General features: G+C 40.8%; 1 protein-coding gene across 10 annotated transcripts in view; it reads right to left on the bottom strand.

The window, feature by feature from the left end:
* Window positions 1–25,618, bottom strand: part of CPEB3 (cytoplasmic polyadenylation element binding protein 3) — a 180,756-nt gene that overhangs the window by 95,740 nt on the left and 59,398 nt on the right. For 6 of the 10 annotated variants that reach the window (XM_019484225.2, XM_019484226.2, XM_019484227.2 and 3 more), the window contains exon 3: window positions 20,484–20,643. The exons of 1 other annotated variant lie outside the window; for it this stretch is intronic. In XM_019484225.2, the coding sequence (XP_019339770.1) occupies window positions 20,484–20,643 (160 nt within the window). The remainder of the gene's footprint in view (window positions 1–20,483; window positions 20,644–25,618) is intronic. 3 more of the 10 variants (XM_019484229.2, XM_014607858.3, XM_059729981.1) reach the window with 1 other exon arrangement.

Genomic DNA, 25,618 nt, shown 5'->3' with positions numbered 1-25,618 from the left:
CAACTAGGCACTTTCCTAACACCTTGCAATTGACATGTTTAGACAGCAACATTTATTTCTAGTCTTCAAATATCAGTTTCATCTGTCTCCATAATTCAAAATACTTATTAATTTGGAAATCTAAACCAGCAATTCTCAACCTTTTTAGACACAAGACATCCTCTCTCCCTCATCCTCCCTAAAAAATGCCAGCTCTTTGCTTTCACTCATTTCTTAACTCTTCTTCCATGAAAGCAAGGGGTATGGCAAGAATGTCTGCTTGCTCCACTACTATTTAATCTATTCCTGAATTATTCTAAAAGATGCGTTACCAGCAAATCAATTCCATGCACCTACAATACTGAATAATTCTACTTCTGTCTTTAGTAGGGCAGCAGCAGCAGCTGCATAATACATGTCAATTCCAGGCCCCCAAAGATTATAGTGTTTTTCAGCAGTATCGGAGTCTTAAACAACTTAGAAATCAACAACGCTAAATCCAAGATAATCATTTCTGGGAATACGTATGGTTTTTACATAAAAAAAATTAGAAGTGGTATCCACATATAAAGACCTTAGAATTTATTTTAATATAAACTTGAGCTGGAACAACCAAATAAAAAAAGTTAAGCATTAAAGCAAAACAAGCCTTGGGTAGAATATTTACAATACTGCAAGACAGAAGGGTGATACTGGCAGCATTAAAAGGCCATCAGGTGTAATGTAGAGTCCATTTCCCTGTAGGGAGTAGAGCAATGGTGTGCTGATCCGATTGTTCATTCAAAAGAGGGAAAAAAATTCTAATTTTTAAGGCAGCTTTTATCTCCAACAAATTCTATGACAAGGCCACATGGGCTGGGGGGACTGGAGATTTATGCAATCTGGAACAGGGCTGTTTAATGAACAAAACTCTGGCTTGCATCCACCAGTGCTTCTCAAATAAGTCCCAGGACGTCATCCTCCCATTGTAATAAGAGCCATGGAACTCGTCAGCCTGGAGAAGCGAAGGCATAGGGATGACTTGGTAGCTGCCTATAAGTACATAAGGGGTATGCATCAGGACCTGTTCACCAGAGCACCCCAAGGGATGACAAGGTCCAATGATCACAAACTCCTCCAAGACCATTTTAGGCTGGACATAAGGAAAAACTTATTTACTGTCTGAGCCCCCAAGGTCTGGAATAGACTCCCCCAGAGATGGTGCAAGCACCTACTCTGGACTCTTAAGAAACATTTGAACGATTATCTTGCTGGGATCCTTTGACCCTAGCTGACTTCCTGCCCCTTGGGCAGGGGGCTGGACCTGATGATCTTGTGAGGTCCAGCCCCAATGTTTATGAAATCTATGACATCTATGAAATGTAAGCACTTCAGCTAAATTAAGAACTTTGAATTACTGGATGAAAATTAGAGCTTGTACCCATATCATATACCCCAAGAAGTGCATTTTTATACAAGTTTCTCTTCTTCCAAAGATACCCTTATTTGAATGGTTAAACAACATTTATGTTCTCCTCCAGACAAATGGCCTGGGAGATATGCAGTCACTGTCCTAATATTTAAAATCAGACATAAATTTAAGAAAATCTATATGCTGGCATCTTTCAAAGATGCAGGCAGTGAGATGATCTCAAACTTAGAGATTAATAGAGCACTCTGGCCTGGAAGCACAAAACTGCTATGACACAGTTGTGAACAACAAAAGGACATTACTAGACTGTGATTCACTCTAATGATCTCATGGGCAGGTCGGACCCCATATTCTGACGGAATACATTCTTATAGGAAGAATGAGATAGACAACTTATTATTTGCAGTCCTGTTCATTCTTCGAATAAAATCAGGGAAAAATTACTCTCTCCATTCATGGAAAGAAACTTTAAAGTACTGGGTTAATGAAATAAAAACAAATTGGTTCTTCTCTAACAACTTTCCTCTATTCCCTGGGTGTATTCTTATTCACATTACTTGCACAAGGGCCCAAATAAAAACAGAAATCCCCCCTGTTTAAAAATGTTTATTCTACTACTATTGTACATCATATCATTTAGTCTATTTTTATATCACTGTACAGTGTTTTTAAAAACTTTTAAACAAGTAAAATGTGCAATTTTATTGTATAATTTATGAATAACTAAGATATATCATTGTATTATTTTAAAAGCCTTTGAAAAAACTGTAAATAAGCTGCTACTCCTGCGGAAAGACAGAGCAATTCTACTGTAAAGCACTCAAAGACCATGTCAATTCCTATCTGTGATTTTCTGGGTGAGAATCATATCCAAGTGTTTGCAAACCAGAAGTGGTAATGTGTGGCACCCTGAAGGACCCTTAAGAGGATCTCGTCATGGCACCCTGACTAAAATAAATAAATAAATAAATAAATAATAAAAAAAACAGTGCTCGAAACCATTTCTCCACCATCACATTGCAGAGAGTACAAATACAGATCAACATCCCTGTCTGTCCCAAGTTGTCCTTTTTGTTCCCAATATTTTATTAACAGCCTTAAATTTTCTCTTTGAGTATTATCTGAAGAAGTTCTTTCCAGCATCCCTTTTATGTGGTCTTCTAGATGCTCAACAAATGCCTCTTCTGCAAGAATCTGGCTTCACTCTTAACATTAAGGTCCCCTATATTTCCTCCTTTTTCAGAAAAAAACTTTGAAGTTAAACTGCTAGCCCTGGTGCATTTCAGCATGTGTTATACTTTCAATTCAGTGAATAAAATTTCCTGAGGCGTTTGCTGTTAAAGGCATTTTTGAGAGTTTTCTATAACTGGTATATTTCTACTTTCACATCCTATATATTGCTGTGGAAAAAACATTTGATTTGAAGCTGCAAAGGTTGGTATTCATGTTGCATATTTTCTGTACTCAAATCTTATTTAAACAGGTGAATCTAGCTGCTGATTTACCACTTCATTAGTATCATTTTTTCCTTGATACTCCCATTGACTTGTACAACAGAGGTTTCATGCTTCGGTATTATACTAGAAGATTTTAATTTTGCTGATGACAGTTCTTCCAAGTGAGAGTTCATTAACATACAAGACCAAAAGATTATTCAGCAAATGCATATAAATGTACTGAATTAATATCAAAGAAATGGAAGTATGAGTCAGTTTACATCCTTTGGCAGTAATGTACAAGTCCTCATTTCATCATTATGTAGTATTTTATATATTTTATTGTATGCTAATAAAAAACATTAGGTTTTATACCTCATGCATTTTTTACAAAATACAGCACGCTCACTTAAAGGCTGGTCTTGAGCAATAGGTTTAACAAACACTGGTGTCAAATACGGATTGACTGTTATTGCCATTGCCTTAGCGATGAGGAATGATGCATCCTTGCATCACTATGACTTGTACAATACGGGAGTACACCGTTCCTCATTGCTAAGTCAATGGCAATGCCTGTACCAAACAGGAGAAGTAACAGAATCCATCCTCATTTCACACTAACACCTACATTGAAACTTCTGGTCAAAGCAACCTTTAACTGAGCATGCTGTCTTGTATGAATCCATGATTTCGAATAAAGCCTTGTTTATTTCTTATTCACATACCATTGCAAGACATTCCAGATTGAATACCAATTTTTAACTGGCTGTCAAAGGATTTCTTAGATGTTAGTTAAGGTTATTTTCAGAAAGGGTTTTGGTGACTCCGTGAGCTCTTCAAATTATACTTAGGGTAAAAGTCTATTCAAAATAGTGTTTCTCGGCATTTTGGCCTAGCAGGCCAGATGAGTGTTGTAGGGTCCGTCTGCAACTGGATCAGACCCTGCACACCAGGATTGGGGCCCCACCTCGTAGTATGCAGGGCCACAGCTCACAGGGCTCCTAATGGACCCCTAGGAAGCCTAGCAGGCCAGAGGACTTGGCACCAGGTGTCTGGACCTGACCCACAGGATGAAGGGTTGTTGAACACCCCTGGTCTAATACATGATCTTCCAAGTGAAAATCTAGCCTGCTTTTTCCTTAGCTTTGCCTTATCTGCTTCAAAGTGATAGCAATTTCTTTCAGTCCCTGGGGCATAATGGAGGTGAAAACAGAAGGGGGAGAAGCAGAGTCTTACCTGATGGGGCTCTCCTCAAGCAGCAACTGCTACTGTAGCAGCATGAACTCTGATTTCTGCCACTGAGAAGCAGACACCAGCATAGGCTCCTTGTGGGACCCTCCTGGTGCATTGATCTCCCTCCTCAACCCCCTGGGTACAGGGTGCAAAGCCACTTGGGGGGAGGGAACCTCCCTGGGTACACTGCTGGGTACAGGGTCTGTGTCTACGTAGCTCATGTCCACTCAGAGCTGCACCTGCCATGGCAAAGACTCTTGGGAGAAAGGGCCAAGTTGGCACCTAGGGCTGGTGCCCTTCACCCTGCCCCACCCCAGTTACATTACTGATTTGCTACTTTTATTCTGTTTGACATGAACTTGCAAAATACTTTGCTGATACACAGCCGAATCTCACCAGTTCTTGTTGCTGGTTAGAACATGTACTTTTTTATTGTTCTATTAATTTTTTTCTCATTCTGGAGAGTTGAGCAACTTTGGGTGTGCAGCCCATATGCAGTGAGCTCTCTGGTTTGTCAGCACAACTCCTGGTCAAAGCCGTGGGATGAAACTGCCACCATTTCCCTCCTCCACCCCCAACCTTTTCTTCTGCTATCAAATTACTAGTTACAAATCAGAAGAGGAGTCAATAGTTGTATAGTTAAGACTAGCAGCTGGCTCTAGAACTGCCACTTGTTTAAAAAAATTGTAATCTATGCCACACGTTTTTAAACTTTGAACTAGAACACAGCAGGACAAGGGAGCAACACTGTCATTCCTCACAAATAGCAAAATAACTGGCAATTTCATAACATATCTTGCTGTTTGGATAATAGGGTAGAGAAGAAAACTTAGATTTGCAAAATTTATGTCCTATGTAAAACTGAGCTGCTTTTTCCCAGACACTTAGGTATTTATATGGTACCCATAAAATGGCAAGTATTCCCCTACATTAAGCCACCCAATTTTTGTATACATATTGCTACTATGGCAGCACCATAGTACAATATATTTCTAGTTTCCTTCTACTTATTATCCTTTCATTTAAATTTTCCCCCCTCTTTCTGGTGTCCAAATATTTAACAGGTCAAAGTCTAGTTTTACAGCGACCATCAGGCAGCAATGGTTTGTTTAGTAATGATGAGTGCCTGTACACGTGCTGCTCTGGAGTACTGTAAACGACAGCGTGTCAGAGCAGACTCAATTAATAGTCTGCTGGAGTGTGGTACTTGCCATGCTCCAACCAGCCTCCACGTGTCGTGTATAAGCATCCCTGCGGTTCAAAATGGTGGCGGGAGCACTTGAACTAAAGCTAGTCAAACACGCCCCCCCCCCCACCACCATTTTGAACCACAGAGATGCTAATAATACATGAGACACTGTCTCACTGCCTTCCAAAATGATAATAAAGGTATTGAACAAAACCAGCCCTAGGACCGACCCCTGGGGCACTCCACTTAATACAAGCTGCCAGCTAGACATTGAGCCACTGATTATTACCTGTTGAGCCTGACAATCTAGCCAGCTTTCTATCCACCTTACTGTCCACTCATTCAACCCTAGCCCTGTTACTAGAAAGTGGGGCAGTCCCTTTAAAGACAGAGTCTTCAGGACAGAGCCTCTATTATTTTTCCTTTGTTATAGCCCAGGGGCTTAGTGTTTATGTTATAGTTCAAACTGGAGGTTTGGGATGAAGCTTGAAGGAGAGATTGAGGCCTCATTAGTGCCTAGAGGCACATAACTGCCTTGAACCCTGCCAGGACAGGCTCCAACAAGCATTGAGCCATAGTGGAATCCGGCAAATAGCACAAGGCACAGAGCAACAAGAGCCAGAGAGCCCGGTGCCAGAGAAGTACAGAAACACAAGGGACAGAGCCCAGCACCAGAGCTGCACAGCAGACAGGGGTCAGGGGCCCAGAGACAGGAAAGGAGGGAATGAAGTTAGCACCTCAAAGCCAGGTCCAATACAGTGGGCATAGGCTAGAAGGGCCAGCCACATTAAAGGGGCAGTGGCTGAATAGGATGAGGTCCAGAGGTGCAGTCTTGTAACACCTGCAAAGCATGGGGCATGGAGCAGGGGTGGTATGGAGTCATGTAATTAGCCCTTACAGCAGGAACTTTTCACCTCCAGGTGTCTTCTGCAGTGAAGACCCAATCTGGGAAGCCCTAGGGCAACCTCCCCTTTGAGAACCAAAAGAAACATCAAGACATGGCAGGCGAGTAAAGGGGAGCTTGTTCCCAGAAGTGGATTAAAATAAGGGGGACTCTGGGGCACCTCCAGGGGTTTTTGACTGCCTTGGGGATGGCACCCTGTTACATTGGTGTATTGTCCAGGAAGATTCCCAAGGCAGTATGTGACATATGACAGTGGTTTATGCAAAAGGAGAGAGCCTTTGGGTACGATGAAAAGTTGGGTCCAATGAAAAAAAAATAAAAATGGGAAAGCACTAGCCTCAGACCTGGCTGTGCAACAACAGATACAGTTATTGGAACTTCTAGTCCATGCAGTCCAGGATCTGCAGGACCAAATAGAAGGACAGCAGTTACTGTCAGAGAAGGTGATCATGCACATGTAGATGAAATAGGTGCCCTAGGGAGGGGAGTCCGAGAGGTCAACCCCACAGACTACAAAGAGGCAAAGGAAAAGAAGAGGAGAGCCAATGTGTACAGAAGAGAGGGGTGATGGGCTGAAGTGTTGATTTGGAGCACTAGTTGGCCAGGAGCCTGAAGACCAGGCTGTGCTGGTGGTGGATATACAGATAGAGGGACAGAAGGTACAGGCTATGGTGGACTCAGGCTCGACCCAGGACCTAGTGTGGAGAGACTTTGTACAGGGAAGAAAGAGGTAAGTGGTAGATCAGATAGCCACTCGATGCCCGTGTAGGGACTCCCTAATATATGCTAGAGTGTAGGTCACCTTGCAGATAGGAGATGATACCCGCCAGATGCTAGTCGGAGTAGCCAATCAATTACCATATCCAATGTTCCTAAGACGCGACTGGCCAAAATTGTTAGCAGTGATAGCTTGCGAGAGACTGAAAACTTAAAATCAGGGAGACGTAGCATTACAGGGGTGAACAGGATCAGTGACCCCACACATCTCAGTCAACTTCAGGATGAGAATGGAACCCCAGAAGATGGATCAGAGGCTGGAAACGCACACAGCTGGAGGCAAAGAGACAGAGACCTGAAGCTCGGAGGAAAGAAGAACCAGGGCTGAGAGGCCCGAGGCTGTGCACAAGGATGACCCTATTGTGGAAGGGTTAGCCAGAGACACCCACAGCTCACCCACACCCACCTCTGTCAGGGGAGGACACAGCCAAAAGATGGATGTCAGTAACCTTTTTGAGGATGGGTGTTTTCAGTTGGAGCAGAGCCAGGAGGAGGGACTTCAGTATGTGCTCTGAGAACATCTACCCCAATGTAATGGGGAGGTACTGAGACCAGAACTGATTAAGACAACCCCGAAATTTGAGGTAAGGTATTATCTCCTCTATAGAACTGAATGAGGAAAGCCTGAAGGAGAGGAGCCTGATACCATGATGATACCAGCAGGCCCTATTGAGGGTTGCCCATGAACTGCCTATTGGTGGACATTTGAGACGGGACAAAAAAACAAACAAAACAAACAAACAAACAAACAGAAGCTGGCATTTGGGAAAGGTTCTTTTGGCCAGGGTTACTTCAGGAAGTAAAAGATAATTGTGCTTCCAGCCCTGTATGTCAAAAGGTGGCCCCTAATTTTCCACCCAGGGCCCCTCTGGTCCTGCTGCCTCTGGCAGAGGTTCCCTTTGAGCGGGTTGCAGTTGACACCGTGGGGCCGTTACCAAGAAGTAGTGCAAGACATCAATACATTTTGGCCCTAATGGACTATGCAACCAGGTTCCCTGAGGCAGTACAGATGTGGACCATGTCTGCCCTGAAGGCAGAGGAGGAGTTGCTAAAAATATTCTCCCAAGTGGGTCTCCCCAAATAATTGTTGACTGAGCAGGGTACAAATACTGCAAGATTTAAGAAGGGCAGGAGTGACAGTCAATCTGGAAAAGCACACAATTAGGAAGGAGGAAGCACACCATCATAGGTTTCATATAGGAAGTGGCAAGGTGCAGCCGTTGATGAATAAAAGTAGAAGTACTGTGAATGTATCAAACACCTTGAACAAAGAAGCAGGTGAGGGCTTTTTGGGACTGGTAAATTACTATAAAAAAGTTTGTGCCTCTCTTTGCAGAACGAATGGTGCCCTTGACAGAGCCAATATAGGCTGAAGCTCCGACCAAAGGGATTTGGACACCTGAGACAGAAAGAGCATTTCAGAAGGTGAAAGAAGCACTCTGTCTGCCCTCACTGCTGTATACACCAGATTTTAATAAATGCTTCATAGTAGGGCTCTCAGTCTTCACCCATACTGTTTTATAGTGGAACACGATACAGGTACTCTAAATACAAGTGCTGACTTCCTCTTGCAGCAATATGAGGAAGAGGAATGTTTGGAGAAAAAGGAAAAACCCCAGACAAAAGAGAAGGGAGTGGGGCAGGCTGTGTAACAGGGAACCCTAGCCCTGTTACTATAAAGTAAGGAAGCTCCTTTAAGGACAGAGTCTTCAGGGCACAGCCTGCCAATACAGCAGGGGTTAAAGGGTAGCCCCCACCATGCTGGTCAGCTGACTGGGGCTGCCACATGACTAGGAGAGAGCTCAGGGCCAACTTATACAAGCCCTGGGTTGAGCCAGTGGGAGCCAGCCAACCCAGGTGGACACAGAGTATGGACTCTTGAATGCCCAGGGAACCAAAAGAAAACAGCTCTGCAGGCTAAGGTACAGGATAGAGAAACCCAGAGAGAAGGAGCCATGGGGTAAGCAGGCATGCTGTCCCTATTATTTTTCCTTTGTTATAGCCCAGGGGCTTAGTGTTTATGTTGTAGTTCAAACTGGAGGTTTGGGATGAGGCTTAATGGGGAGATTTGGAGGCCTCATTAGTGCCCAGAGGCACATAACAGCCTTGAGCCATGCAATTAGCCCTTAAGGTAGGAGCTCCTCACCTCTGGAGCAAAGACCCAATCTAGGAAGCCCTGGAGCAGCTTCCCCTTTGAAAGCCAAAAGAAACACCAAGACATGGCAGGTGAGTGAAGGGGAGACTGTCCCAGAAGTGGACTAAAATAAAAAGGGGACTCTGAGGCACCTCAAGGAGTTCTCAACCACCCTGGGGATGGTGCCTGGTTACAGCATACTTCCTCAGCTCGTTTTCAAGAAGGCTGTTGGAGACCGTATCAAAAGCCTTGCTAAAGTCAAGGTATATTAAGTCTACTGCTTTACCAGCATCCATAGAGCCAGTTATTTGAGTAAATAACTGAAAAATATTAGCATTTGCACACTTCAGAGTTAAGTACAACAATACATGTATTATTTCCCTGTCATACCAGTGGCAAGACACTCAAGGTGCAGACAGTTTTTGCCTGATATGGCCCAAGAAAGTGCTCAACACCCATGACCAAACAAGTAAACAGCTGCAAAGTGCTTTAAAATATCCCAATCCAATGAAAAATCTGAACCCTGATTGCATGAGGGTTCAGATGAAGATGCTCTAAAACAGAGTGCCTTCAGTAACTTGTGTCTGTGCACAGGGCTGGGCTGATGCAGCTCAGCCCTGCTTCCAGTGCCATCTTCAGAATTGGGAGGAGGAGGAGGAAGGGAGCAGAGAGAGTTCAGTCTGGGTTTTTTTAGCCAGGGCTGGAGGGTAGGGCTTCAATGCACCTGCCCTACCCTCCAACACCATCTGGGCAACCCCCAGAATGAGCTCCCTCTAGTGCCTTTCTCCCCTCCCATTCTGAAAAACAGCACCAGGGCTGGGACATGGGGAGGGGCATTGCTAAGGAAGAGCAGCTGCAGGCTTTCAACCACTCGAAACAGCAGCTCAATTCCCCAACTCTTAGGACCCAACAGCAAACCCTGCACTAGATTGTTGTAACCAATTGTTTTAACTAGATTTTTGCAACTCATGGAGCTTATAGTAAAGCTCCATGAGTTACAATGGGGAGCTGCAGTTCTATACGACTCCTGTTGTACCCTTGTCTCCCATTGCTACCTATGACATCTTGTAAGGTGTCCTTGGTATTTCTGCTTTTGTGCCTTGAAGTTGTAAGAATTTGAAGAGGTAATTTTGGTGTGAGGTAGCAATTTTGGGAAGTCTTTCAGTTGCTTGTGAATACAGGGAACTAGACTCAGTGTCCCAGGAAGCCCTTGCCAGTTCTATGCTAGGAAAGAAACACATGAATCACCTACTCTTCTTGGGTAAAGTTATGAAATCATGTTTATATTGCCAAAACTGGAAAACATTTTGATTCAAGTCCTGTCCTAATTGGTGGAACATACATATTCTTGTTTACCTGCAGGACACAATTCTGAAGTCCGTAACCATTTCACTTAGTAGCAGTGCTTTACAAAGTCATATTTTAAGATCTTGATTTGATTTCCAATCCTAGATCCAGGGCTCCCTAGGCCAATGATTTAGAGTAATATGAAGAACAGGAACACTCAGTCAGAGAGAATGTAGTGATTTTCATTGATCAAAAGCTAGCTAGCCAGCCAAGATGGAATTGAGAACTGTACCAGGTGCCTTTCAGAATTATTTTCTCTCAGCTGGAATCATTGTTGTCATAAGAGTGTTTTTAAGCTACTAAGACTCCTCAGAATTCCAAGAAACAAAAGGTAATTTCTTCTCTTGAATCAGAAACAGAAAGAGTAATTAAACACAGGCAGCCATGCTTTTAAATGGGAAATAGCATCTTTCAGAAAGTCAGGTCTCAACTAGCATTCTTCACAACAAAAAAAAGGGGCAGAGTCTGCAGGAAGACTTTGTATAAACTCTCTATATTAAAATACATTTCTGTCCTTTCTTTTTCTGCTTTCCCAGCTGCAGTCCCAACAGCACCAACTCGAAGAGTGCTAGCAGCCAACTGTGTAATTCTATACACGTGATTTCAGCTGACAGAATTTAGGTCAGGGACTATCTACATTCCAGCAGAGAAGGGATTTTTTTTTTTCCTTCTTTTTTTAAACTCCCTAGTAACATCTCCCCTAAGATCCAAAATATACTCCAAATTACTTGGTAATCAGCGATTTATAAAAGACTGCAAAGAACAAGCACCATTCCAGACATAATTGTTTATTAAATTTATGATTTAAAAAAAAAAAAAACTTGTACAGCAGTGTACCAATTTGACAGGCAAAACTGTTCACAACAGCAAGTGTTTCAGTTAAAAAGATCTTGTAGTTTTTACATAATAAATATTTATGGGATTATAAAAAAAAAAATAATAATTCTGCTAAAAAGTTTCAGGATTTAAGAAGTGGTACCCATAGGGAAGCACCTATAATTTAAGCACCTACTTGCATCACCATATTGTTTTGCTTTTTTTTTTTTTAAGCAGTAGAAAGAGAAACTATACACACTCAACAAAACAGACTACTGTTTACTACAGACAGTGTGATGATCCATTATAGATGTCACAGTATATATTTTTTCCTGCACACATTCACATTATGGTTATCTGCATTGCGCATGCCTACCTACCCAGAGCTGTAAGCTACTCATAAGTTACCTTTGTTACTGACCAAAGTTATGAAAGCAGAGAGCAAGCAAAAACAAATGCATATGAACCAGTCATAAATTCCTCATAAACAACTTATGTTCTTATAGACATAAGGATGTCTTATGTAATACTGGAAGGCTGTAAAATAGTAGCAGAATGTTCTTTGGTTCAGAGTTGGCATTTTTTCAGTAAGCCCTGTTCAACAGAACAAAATTAGGAATTTTGGCTCTATTAAAGTAAAATGCAGAAGTTACATGCATAAATGTTTGTGCTAGGCACCATCTTCATTTAAAAGTCTTAGTGAAAGTGGACAGTTGATCAACATTATGGGGGTGCGAGGCGCACAAAAACACAGCTACTTCAAAAAGTAGGCTTCCCTACAAACAAGATTTTTTTTTTTAATTTACTATGTGCTGTTCTTTGCAACATGCAGAATTTTTAAACAAGAATGGAAAAAATTGAATTCAGAACTGCAGATACAGATTAAATTAACAGGAGGATGGCAGGAGCAATGGTAAAGAAAGTGAACAACTGATGCTTACATCTCGAAACCTGACAAATGCACAAGATTGAGTACCACAGAAGCTGTCAGAGACTAGATGTACTAGACCACTGGTACTTAACTTTTTAGATTCAAGGCACCTCTCAGTAACATCTTTGAAATTGGGAGCAATGCAAGTTGAGAATCTGTTGTGCTGCCTCAGTTTATATCATTGGTTCTCAACTGGGTGCTGTTGCCACCAGAGTTGGATGGACCTGCCCAAACATGCCTGATATGCAGCCAGATAAACCCACTCTTGATGAAGCCCTTCCCAGTCTGTTTCTAGGGGTGGGAGAGGCAGAGGCCCTCAAACAATTTCACCTGCCTGAGATGCATTTCCAGAGGGGGAAAGTCAGATAACAAGGACTGCAGTAAAACCAGGAACTCTTGCCTGCGTTAGGCTTACTGGAATGTATATAATGCACTCAGGACAGTTTTACCTGGCTACCACCATGGCAGCACTCACGCAAGGGTCTTATAGCAGCCTAGCTGAGAGCCATGGCACTAGACACTGGCAGTAAAGTGATAAATGTGGTGGTGATACAGTTACATCAGGTAAGGGAAGAAATAATCCTATAGCTTCAGGACAGAACCTGGTTTTAAGCAACAGGTTTAAAAAACAACTCTACCGGTACAGGCAGGTTATTTCTTTCCCCTCCCCACCAAATTATTCGAAAGCTCTGGCACTTCTGCCACAGAGTTAAAATAATGAATTAGATGGACCACTGGTAAGACTGAGTATGGCTATAAGATGTTCCACACGCACTAGCTGCATGCACATGTGCAGGGAGGATGGGGGGGAAGAATTACAAAAATCCACACTACAAGTTTAAAAAACCAAACATGCATTTTGTTTCCTTTAGGGGAATGATGCCACTGTAATTTGCTCTATTTTTTTCACTAATATTTGCAAGAAAGATGCTGGTATGGAGCACCAACAGACTAATATGAAAAGAGAATAGATATGATGCTTTAGTTGTTCTACAGAGTATTGTTACAAACTGACTGACCAATAGGTCTGAGAATGCAACAAAAGTTAAGATAATTTTTCTTGCAAGGAATGTTGATGTTCAGTTACAGATTGTGTGGACACAAATTTGATGATTCACCCGCCTTCCTCAGGTCATGCTGTAAGACATACTTCTATGCCAAAGCATTTCTAAAGAACTAGAGCAGAAGAAAACACAGTGGTATGCTTCAATGTAAAAACCCAATAATTAATTAAATGGGCAGGATGGGAACTGGATAAGTCTTTCAGATGGATTTCAGTGTTTTCTAACCATGCAGACTAACATCATTAACCTCAGTTTCAGGATTAACAAGAAGACCAAGTTAAACTTCACTTGAATTGTAATTTTCTGTTATTATACAGTCCCTATGGAATCTCAATAAAGGACCAGAAAAGTAATATTGTCCCTATGATTCTTTACTTATACGTAGATCATGGGAAACACTCAGATAAAACAAAATTAACAGCAATTAAAATAATTCTAGATGCCATATCGGCTTTAGAGATTTATTCTTTAAATGTTGTTCTTGACTACATTTCAAAATATTAGTAGCTAAGAGATGTGGCTTGTAAGATTTATTCCTAAAAAAACTTAAAAACTTGTTTGTTTGTTAATAGATTAGTTATTTATTTTTACCACATTTTTGGTATGTGGTCTCTTTCATCCAGTATACCAAATGTCCACAAGGAAACTAAGTATGAAACTAGATTAGACTAATGCTACATAACAGTAAATAATCACAGGAAAAGATTAAGGACAAAGACACACATGCATATAGTAGAACACTTCACAAAGCAACCACTTCATCTCTGACCTCACTATCCTCATGCTCAAAGGAAGTTTCCAAAACACCTTCAACAGACAAACTTGGGAACAATAATTCATTAGACGACTGGACACTAATCCAAAAGACTGAAAACCTATAGCATGGCCATTAAACATCTTGATAGATGAAAGGAAGGGAGACAAAGTCAGTCACAGCCAATGGTGCTTGGCAGTGGTGAGAGAGAGAGAAGAACCTGATCAATATACGAGCAGCAAGCCTTCTCACAGTGGCTACAGGTCCACTCATCAGATGGAGGTTGTTGAAGCATACTCTGCTTCCTGGCTCATCTAAGGGCCTCAACCTGGGCTCTCTGACAGCTCTGTGGTGACTGAACCAGCTTTGACCTGGCTTCTCCAGACTGAGTGGTTGTAGGCAGAGTTCTCCCAGTTATCAGTGGGAATATTGAATTTCCTGAGACCTTGCTTGACTTTGTCACTATCAGAGCTTTGGACTTTATCTGTGTTGCGAGCAGTTCTTGAGTTGGCCATAGAGCACAGCCTTTGGCAGACAACCTTGAATCATGCGCTCCATGTGTCCCAGCCAGCAAAGCCTGTGAACAGCCAGTGTAGTCTGCATAAGACAATAGACCGGTCCTGTCAAGGATCTCCTTGTTGGTGATCCATTGGTCTCAAGTGAGTCCAAGATTTTTTCCTGAGACAATGAAAGTGGAAGCTGTTCAATCTCTGCTCCTGCTTGGATTCCATGACCCAGCTGTCACAGCCATAAAAGGAGGGTACTGAGGACACAAGCCTGATGGATGTACACCTTTGTGTTCAGAGTTAACAGCTTGCTGTTCCAGGCACGTGAGGTAAATTTGCCAAGTGACAGAGGCTTTGCATTAAAATCTCTATCAAGGCTACGTGAGCTCTATCTTGGCTCAACTCTTACCAGAAGTGATTTACACTGTCCAAAGCTTCATTATTAACAGATTTTGGGTGGGACATTGGTGCCCTACAATATGACAACTGTTTTCTTGATACTGATTGTCATGCCAAACTTGATGCATGCATCAGAGAAATCAGGCAAGTTAAAAATGAATGCAGCGTCATTTGCAAAGAGCAGATCCCGAATATTCAACTGGGCAGCATACATTTTGTTCTGAAATCATCTGATGTTGAACAAGCTGCCATTCATCCTTGATTCAATTAGTATGCCAGATTGATAGTTTCCAAAAGTGTATTTAAGAAGGATAGAAAAGATGCCAAACCTAGTAGGTGCTAAAATACAACCTTGCTTCATCCCAGTGTCAATGCTAAACTCAGATGTTTCATTTTCATACCGTTTCACTTATACCAAGTTCATGGTATAAATTTACCATCTACCTAATTCCTGCAAATTTTTCTTCACACCACAGGTGATAAGTGACCCTGTTCCTTTCTTCTGCTACCCCTATCAGTTTCTCTTTTCCCAATACGCAGCCGTAAAGACTTTTTGGTTCCTTCCTGTACCTGTCTTTTCTTTGGACCTGAAGAAGAATGCACTACATCTAAAAGCTTGTTCAAGTCTATCCTGACCATGCAGTTGATTCTATAAAAGATAGTGAACCACAAAAATTCTTGTACTTCCTTTATTTCCTGGACCATCACTAAAAATCACTCCAAACGCTATTGGCTGTATTTTTATTTTTTTTTAAATAAACTTAGAACAGCTACTATTTAGTACTGATCAACATCTGTTCTAAGTTGTAGCATCTCATTTAATATGGGGACAAGAGAAGAAGAGAACGTAGAAACCCAAGTTGCAGCAGATCTGCCCTTGTGACATGGTATGTACATACTAAGGAGATTAGAACAAGTCACAGACCAGAGATTCCATCAAAGTCCAGTCATATCAGAACTTAGCATTAAGTCTCTCCAAGAAGGAAACGTACTAAAAAGTGCTCTCATTACTGTGCCAAAGGATTAACAATAAATGTAACTGCAGAGGAACTAGCAATCCTAACAATCAGATGCAAAGGCAGTGTCAAATGAATCCCCTGAAACAATGTTGTGATACTCAATATGTGGTTGTGACACTGAACTGCAATGTCAGTGTTTCTTTTTCAGGATAATGCTGGAACAGCAGCACTAAATACTTCTCCTGATTTCTTATACTGCAGTTGAGAGGGAATTAGGAACAGCATCAAAATGTCTTAACACAAGACTAAGAAGGCTGTGCAAAAGGCCTCTTTCAAATGAACTAATACAAGACACCAAGAATCCTTGAAACCAAGAAAGGTCACAGCCCAAAAAAGAAAACGACCTTCTTAAATTAGGTCCAAAGGGTATGGAATTTGAACTGCCTATTATTTTACAGATATGAGGCATTTGGGCCTTACACGACTCAGTGATCAAGCAAAAATAAGTCCCCTCCTCCAAAGAAAAAAGCACAAGGAGCTTGTCTGTCAACACTATTTAAATCTGCCATTCTCAACTGCAGTGATTAGACCTTTCAGTTGTAATCCAAGGGGTTTTTAAATGAAAAACTAGTATCAATATCTTCATCTTATTTTTATGCTACTTTGGAAAGTCTTGGCCTTTATGTGTACCGACATGCATAAAAAGGCACCCAAAGAAACTCAGCAGTAGCGTCCCCTCCTCGTCTGGCAGATAGTTTAAAAAAAAATCTCTACAACAAGTAAAATAAATGATGGAACAACAGCAGTTAGGACCCATACATTTTTTTAAATAATCTGAAATACAAATTATAGAAGTATGTTGCCATGTGACCAGGCACCTGTGGCCTCAGTGGGCACTGTTTTCCCAGACAAGTTCTGAAGCTCATTACTGCCAGGGATAATGCACCACTTAAGTGTGACTGCAAAGGCCATCTCAAAGAATACAAAATTTGCTGAGAGTTTGTTCACTGCTCAGTGGCAGATTGAAGTTTACTTTGAAACAGTCATATTAGCTCTGCAACAGATTTTGAAGCTTCCAACATCTGTACAGTTTGATGTGGAAAGCTTTTCACCAGAATGAGTCAGAATTAGCCCTTATTTTCCAAAAATAGTCTTTTGCTCTTCATCTCCCCCATCTGTTTGGGAACAAGAATATCTAAAAAAGAAGCTTCATACAAATTATTAATATACAAGTGCATTTAGTAAGAATAGTTTGGTAAAAATTAGTCTAATTTGCCAAAAGGTGGTTAATTCAGAAAATAGAACTGTAACCCTCAGTTGAATAATACCATTTCATTTAGGATAATGCCAAATCAATCTGTTACAATCAACTGGGAAAGTATGGATTTTAGAGTGATAGCTCTACTTAGTAAACTCAAAATAAGGCCATTTACTGAGAGTTGAAGCAACTGTTGTTCCAGTCTCAAGCTTTCAGTCACACATGTACAGAGTTATTCTCCTCATCACTGAATTCCAAATGCCCCTATTTTATTACTACAGAACATTCCAGCATCTACAAATGGAAAAGATCTATCTGACAATGAAGCTCAGAACCTAGCATGTTCATGGGAAGAAGAAAATGCTTTAAAAGAAAATACTGACCACTCCAAAAGAGTCCTCCTCCTCTGTCCCCTCATTGATCCAGAAGACCTCCCATACTCCCTTAAATTCTCATCAATTCTGGCCCTGTAAATAGCAGCAGCCACCATAGAAGGTCTAACTAACTCCAGCTGGCTAAAACGCATTCTATCTTTGCCAATTTGGTAACTTGATTGCATGCAGAAAACAAAATGTTACTAGTGACTGCTAATTCAGATTTGCCTTTTCTGACAATTTTTCATATACATGTTTTTCACAATATTAACGATTACCTACAATAGCTGTTTCATTTGTTACGCTGTTTGTATTACTAAAGTGCCTAGGAATCCTAGTCAAGAACCAGAACCAATTGTGCTGGACTTTGTACAAAAACAGAAAAAGAATGATCGTCTGTCTCAAATAGCTTCTATAGAAAGACAAAACAGAAACAGACAGGAGATACAATGAGACAGTATCAACCAGCATTTTAAAGTAGTCACAGTGTGAATTCTTTTCCAGGCACTACAACAAAAGAGTTTTAAGGAAGGATGTGAAGGCAAACAAAGATATAGGCTTTGCAGAGGCATTTACAAATGGCTCTTTTCAAGCATGAGGAACAGGTTGTTTGCAATTCTAGTGTCCCTTTGTTTTCTCACAAGTAGATGATGAAAATTACTATCATGAGCTAACCTGCAGTAGGAATGCTCAATATTTTGATAACGAACAAGAGATGATATAAGATTTGCATAGGTTGCAAAAGGCCTTGAAAGCAAAAGACAAGCATTATGTTGATGCAATAGAGACGAGGAGAACAGTGGAGGAATACAAAAAGAAGGGTGTCAAAGTGGCAAGCTAGGACATTTTTTTTTTGCAGGAGCACTGACGAACAAGTGGGGCAAGACTACATTTGTGAAGGGGAGGGAGAAGTGTGGGAGATGAAAGGTGGGACAAGTGTGTTTCTACTGTACAGAAAACATCACATCATGGGCAGGTTAAACAAAATTGACAAACTTGTATAGAAGAACATGAAGAAGCCTGAGTTGAAAATGGACACCTAGTTTATGGACTTCAGTGACAGGTAGCATGGTGATTCTGTCCCCAGTGAAGGACAAAGGAAGTAGTGGAGAGGCCCTCACAAAAAAGGTTAAGACCTCTTTTAGCAACACTGAGCTTTAATACTGGCTAGTTATGGAAAGCATATCAGAGAAGTGGTCTGAAATTTTTATCTTCGACAGAAGGTTGCATGCCTGGAGTAGAGGAATGAGACGTAGTCAAATTTGTTTTTATGATGTGATTACCCAAAAGATAAAAGGTAGAGAGAAAGAAAAGGGAACAAAAACAGAGCTCTACAACTCCCTCACAGAAAGCTGAAGATACATTGAGAAGTTTCACCATAGAAACAACTTAAAAATTACAAAGAAAACCAGGAGATCAGTGTCACAGAAGCCAACAGAGAATAATTTCAAGATAAACATGGTTGACAAGTCATGGAGGATGCAAATAGAGTACTGGTTCTTCAGTCTGCTTTTGACAAGAGCAGTTTTAATAGAATGCAAGGGGCAGAAGATAACAGAGAGAGTCTGTGGTAGGTTTGCTAGGAAAAGCTGCAGATGCTTTCACAGCATTGTACCGATTTGTACAGTATGTGTTTACCAAGCTATGGTAAAGACATGGACAGTTTTAGCTATAGAACATATACTTTAAGGAGCTTCTGATAGTATGTAGAGGTAGCTTAGCAACCATCCTATTTGTGGAAGTCTAAGTTTGATAACCTGAATTATGATATTCAGGGTGGTACTGCCTGAGAACTAAATTTATCAGTGTAGAAATGGGATTTTCTGTACATTGCAAAGAAACACAATTAGACGACTTATCTATGGACTACAAAGTATGCCGACTAAAACAGGACACTTCAGAGTACTGCCAGAAAGTAAGGGAGGAGAAAGCTGAGGGGACAGAACTCAGTTTTGAAAGGGAGAAAATGGTCTCTGAAAGGGAAAGATTATAGGCATGTCATATGTAAAAATACTTCATCAATACCATCGCTATGCAGAAAACATGATTCTTAAATCAAACAAACACATATAGTATTACACATATGCTTCTCAGGTTAGGATGCATCGCATGAAGCCAGACTATTTGTCCATCAAGTCCAAAAACCTGGTAATCTTCCCCAAATAATGTCCTTCTATCTTTATAATATCTACATCTGTTTTTGGAAATATTTTAAAAACAAATTTGCTCTCTATTTTTTGCAGACATTACTATTGTTGCTTCAATCCTGAGCGATATCTAAACAAGAATGTAGCTACTGTCACATTTAACCAGATTAAAAAGATAGTTGAGTTGGAGCTCAACTGCCATTTATTATTAAATAAAATGGATTAACTCATCCATTCATGCTACATTAGTTTCTTATGTACCACTTCATTTGATAAAACAGATTCACTCCTCCAACACAAGCAATCAATATTTCCCAGCACACACCTTACAAATAAACAAATACTTCCACCCCCACCATTTGTGGTCCAATTCAAGCTCACAAGATTAGTTTTAAACTTGTTTATAAGTCTAATGTAAATAATAAGCAGGCTAAAGGGGCCATTGCCTATTATTGTAGCATAACTAAGGAATTTAAAAACTAATACATTTTTTATTGGAAAGATAAAAAGTTAACTTCTGAACTCTAACTCAGTTTTAATTTTGAGAAAGCAAGTAGTTAAAGATTTAACTATGATATTCTACAAAACAAAAAAGAGAAAAAGCCTCAATAAAACTAATGATTAGTTAGTATTGGAACTTCATTGCCATTAGTGCATAATAACATAATTCCCATAATTCCCATGGGTAATAACATACCCATTTAGACTTCATCAGTTTAAGGTATGAAGCCATGATTTGTTCTGGTGAGCAAACAGAATTTTAAAATATTTAGCATTTTGTTTACTATCAGAAAGTTTATAGCAGTTATCAAAAAGCTGATTTGTTTAAACACCAAGCAAGCATGGACATATGAATATTCCTAACCTGTAAAATGATTCCTCCACATTATATCAGCGAAACTCATTGGTGGGCCACTGGGAGGGTAGTGTTTACCTTTCAGAGGCTCATGATCAGTCCTTATCATATCCATTAAGGAATTTTCCAAAGAGTGCAAGTTAAAAGTGTCATAGGGCCTATTCCGGTCCTAGAAGGAAGAAAAACAGGGGAAAAAAAAAAGGAAAGACTTAATCATCTCCTAACATAAGCACACTTCTCATTGTATTATTTCACCATGATTTTTACATTCCTTGATGTCACTTTTTAATATGTATAATAAAATTAGGATAGATTCTTATTTCAGTTTATTATTGTTAAACAGAGAGCTGGTGCAACTGCTATAAGGTAAGAGAAATAAACTATCAGTATAAGTACGGAGAGATTTTTACCATCCCTCTCTAAACAGAAAGGCGAGTTATCCTTAAAAAAATAAAATAAAATCACACACACAACACTTAATTAGGACTTAGAAACAAAACTCCATTTAGGATGTGACAGATTAGATGGTCTGGAAGAGTACATTTGAAGTCTGGACCATGACATACGTGTACAGATACCTCCGATGACTCTTAAGCTAGTTCGGACATCGGAAATAGTGTAAATACTTAACCAGAGTACTCCACCCAGAGTGATTATTACCCCTACTGAGAAGCAGGGTATATCAGTTCAAGCATGATGCTGTGCTAATTCAATGTTACTCCTTTCAGTCCCCAAACTTGCTCATTATGTTGCATAGGTATAACCACAAGATAGTATCTTTGTTTACAGCTTCTTCCTCCATTCCCAGACAGGCTGTTACTCTAAGGCTGGAAACAGGTCTTCGCTGGAGTGCAATCAGCTGTGCTGCAATACAGCACAACCGATTGTGCTTTTGGGACATCTCTGGATGTCTCCAGTTGCCATGCCTCAGCTGGGGGTGTATCTGCAAGCAAAAACCCCTATTTGCAGATGTGACCCATGTAGGAAAACCACAGAAATGTCCTGCAGGGAATTTCCCCACAGGCATCATCTGCAAGTGGGTTTCCCCCCCCCTTGCAAGTATTCCCAAAGAAAAATCCCTCTAGAGGGGATTTCCCCAAACATGCCTGTAAGGACAAAGGGAGGAACTCACACAGGGGTCCCCTGTACCCCACATTTGCAGGCATGCACAGGGAAATCCCTCTGCACACCTACAACACAGAGGGGAAGGAACCTTTTTAGGAATTCAGCCCACTTCCATGCTTGCAAGGAAATCCTCTACAGAGGGAGGACCCTGCACAGGGTGTGTATCTGCAAGTGGGGATTCCCTGTTTTTCCTTGCTTATCCTCTGGGGACACTCTAGGTAAGCATGGACAAGCAAGGCAGGGACTCGTGTGGCTGGAGGGGGGGTGATCCTTTCAGTAATTCCCAGCATGTGCAGGACTGGACCCCTCAAGCCCACAGAGTTCCTGCCCCAGGTTAGAGAACCTTGGCAGCCTCATACTGCCTGAGCTTTTCCACCATAAGCAAAACATGTGAGCCACAATAAAAATGACCCGATTTAATACTACCTTCTGTCTAAGCCACAAATATGAGCATCTGTGGCACAACAGAAGGTAGGGACATCTGTTTGCTTTCATATTTTTTTATTTTTTTAATTATGGCAGCACAAAGTTGACTTCTGTTTCTACTCTTAAGTAAAAGAGAAGTAGATTAGAGTTCAGGTAGTCAGCAGGCAGGTCTCCCAGGAGGGCACTATGGCTCCCCATAAAATGGTAGAGCCTCTCACAACATAAGGAGATGTGCAGTGTAGTGTGCAAGGCAGAGCAAAAAGCAGGCAAGAATAACTTACAGGCTTTAGTACTCCCAGCTCTAAGAAAATTAAAAACACTTACATTTGGCAAAAATATATCTGAGGGTTTTTTCATTTGTTTTTTTTTTTGTTCAGATCTCATTATTGTTAAGCCTAAATCAGCTTGAGATTCTTTGTACAGACCTTCTCTTTTTGGGGATTTTTTTTCCCCATCTTTACAAATTAAAAAACCCAAATTAAAATGCTTTTCTTTTATGAAATCTGGTAATAAGTGACCAGTTTTACTTTCAACACCTTAAACATATATTTCTATCCTTAGCAAAAATTTGTCTATAAATTATGCTTTAAAACGGAAAGCTTATGCCAAGGACACCAGATGCTTGAGATTTAACTTTGCAGAATAACATAGGATTACAGAATTTAGAGAGGACAGCATCATTTACTTACCCCACCATTTTACATACCCACTGGAATTAAACAGGAAAACGTACTTGGGGGCTGGGAGGGAAGAAGGGGAAAGTCAGAAGTTGCTGAAAATATTGCTTTATTACAAATACTGGAGAGAATCTAAGAGGTAAAAAAACCCTATGAGATTTTAGATGGACAATTCTATTCTCTTTAAAAATGCACATTTTTATGCAATAAACACTTAATGCATGCTTAGAAAAAATAGGGGAAATAGGATTAAAGTCTTAGAATATTTGAAACCATGGAAGAACTGACTATGTAAAAAAAGTTAATAGGACTAAACTAAGCAAAAACAGGCTGAGGAAAAAGGAAGAAGGGTCAAATAAATTATGGAACTATTGAATAATTATGGAATACTCTTATGGAAATGCTAGAATTTCTGCTGCAAATATTATTGAAACGTCACAGCTAGACAAAGCATGAGACAATTTAGCAACAACAATCTAGTCATAAAATGGATAACCTAATAAGTTCTCTCCATTTCTAAGTTCTAGAGTTCATTTAATTTAATGCATCAGATACCTCATTCTAGTTAGAAAGTGTTTTACAAACTCAAAATTCATACACTAGTCAAGTTTGTTCAAAACATTATTAACAAACAGGGAAGCAGCAGTGGGTGAGAGAAAATATATCATTCATTTTTTCTCCTAGTGTGCCATGCACTACATTGATTTCAACTACAGAAAATAAAAGTTGCCACACTCCACTGTGCAGACTATAAACAGTGTCTGGTTTATACTCAAAGCTACAAAGTCTAAATTCCCTTCCAAGCTCTGTCACTTCCAAACCATCAGATAGGCAAGAACTTAAGTACAAAAGCTTTACCGAAAAGTAGCCACAGCATCTGTAAAAACTATTTTTTATTACAACTGCTTTGAACTTTTGGGAGGGATATAAATCTAATAAATAAATATTTAAAGCAAGTTTGCCTAAACATATGAAGAAAATATTCCTCTAACAAATATTCTTCCATTCTCACAAACTGGTTAAGAAAACACAAGACATTGAATTAAAAGATATAATGCTTATGATTTTGTTCAACTGCCCACAGCCATTTTTCCAACCTTAAGAACAGATAAAAATACGGGTCAACAAAAAAAAACTCCCTAGGTAGGAATCTTCACATTCCAAAGGATTCCATGTACCTACAAATTTAGTTGAATTATGTACTTTCAACTGACTCCTAGGATTTTAGGAATTTAGTAACATCTGAACAAGAGAATTAACATCACCTGTTGAGCGTAGCTTAACTATGGCATGGTGAATAGGCACCAGCCCCAGGCCATGACTACTGATGGGGTGCTGGAGTCACCCCCCACCCCCAACCCAAGGAATCTTTTTCCATGGAATGCACTATCCTGCAGGAGCCAGGCAGAGCAGCATTGCACCCAGCAATACCTGGGAGGTATGGGGTCAGCAGATTGGTTTTCCCCCCATCATTCTTGGGGCTCTTTGCCACAGCAAGTATACTCCTGTGCCCAGTAACATTTGGGGGTGCAGGGAGAGTGAATACAGCACCAGGAACAGCACTCAGGGAGCCTAGCCATGGGGATGCTGCTGCCGGAGCTAATGTTGCTATAGTGCCACAGTCGCCACCATCTTCATTGTGCAGAGAGCAGCAGCAGGTAAGGCTCACATACCCTCCATTCCTCCCCACAGCAACTTGCTCTCCAGGGGTCAGCATACCCCCTCCCACACCAATCCCAGGCAGTGAAGGACCTCTTTTCACCTCTGCTGCTGAGCATTTTGTAGCCATCACTGAAGTAGTGCATGAAAATAATGCATTTCAGCTTGCGGTAAAAAACGTGTCATACTGAAGCTCATGTGATGTTACTCTTACTTTCAGCATTTAATTCAGACACATTATTATCAAGGTCAGTGCTGTCCTCCAACCTACACACAAGAAAGCAGACATTTATCCTCTGCTATTTAGTCTCTGCTGAACCCACACTTTTTTTTTTTCTTTTCTCATCTATCCAATCAAGTAGATTGATAGCAAGCTTAATTCAAAGTCCAAGTTATTCAAAACAATTGCTTTTTGTGAAGCAATGGATTCAAGTTGAGCCCTCTAGGCCATGGACAGGCATTTATAAGGCTAAATACATCCTGTACGGCTACAAAAAGGAGCAAATAGTCATTTGAGCTGTTTGTAATGCTACAAAGTGCAACAAACTTTAATCTCTTTCAAGGAGGAACTTCCCAGGGGGGCTACATGCTCTAGCACTGTATGTAATATCTGTACAGTTATACAGCTATAGGGGTCTCTAGGACCGCTAGCATCCCAGTCCTCCACTCACCCTCTGTTCCAAGGGAGAGGGAGGGAGGGAGAGAGGGTGATGGCTGGTTTCTGGATAGCCTGCCCAACCACAAACGGTAAGAGCCCTACTGGGGACTCCCACTACATCTGCCACTTCAGAAACTCCTGCAAGAGCTGGGACTCTTAAAGCAGCAGTGACAATTCCTGCCCCAGGAACTGTGGGTCTGCCTGGTTTCATGGTCCAGCTGATCAGCAGAGCTGGACAGCAGGGGCTCTGAGCTGCCCCTACAGCCAACAGACCTGCAGAGGAGAGGACAAAGCAATAAGGCTCCCCAGGAAGCAGCCCTCTATCCTCCCTGATCAGAGAGCTCATCAATGGAGGTGACTCTTATCTTTCTAACCAGGGAACTGCAACATGTATGTTCCCAGTGCTATATTTTTGTAGTGCTAAAAAGTGCTGAGACATTTGCACCACCAAATTAATGCCTGTCTGTGCCCCTAGAAACAACAAAGACAAAAATGTTGGTTACCGAAGCCGATTGCTTAATGTTCCAGAAATTTAAAAAAAAACCTGAGCAGTTGGCTTCCTTTAATGCATACTTTCTTTAGCTAAAGACATTCTGGAC

This window comes from Alligator mississippiensis, chromosome 6 (assembly GCF_030867095.1).
Source record: "Alligator mississippiensis isolate rAllMis1 chromosome 6, rAllMis1, whole genome shotgun sequence".
Classification (NCBI taxonomy): Eukaryota; Metazoa; Chordata; order Crocodylia; family Alligatoridae; genus Alligator; species Alligator mississippiensis.
The sequence above is the reverse complement of the archived record's forward strand: the minus strand, read 5'-3'. Positions and strand labels throughout refer to the sequence as shown.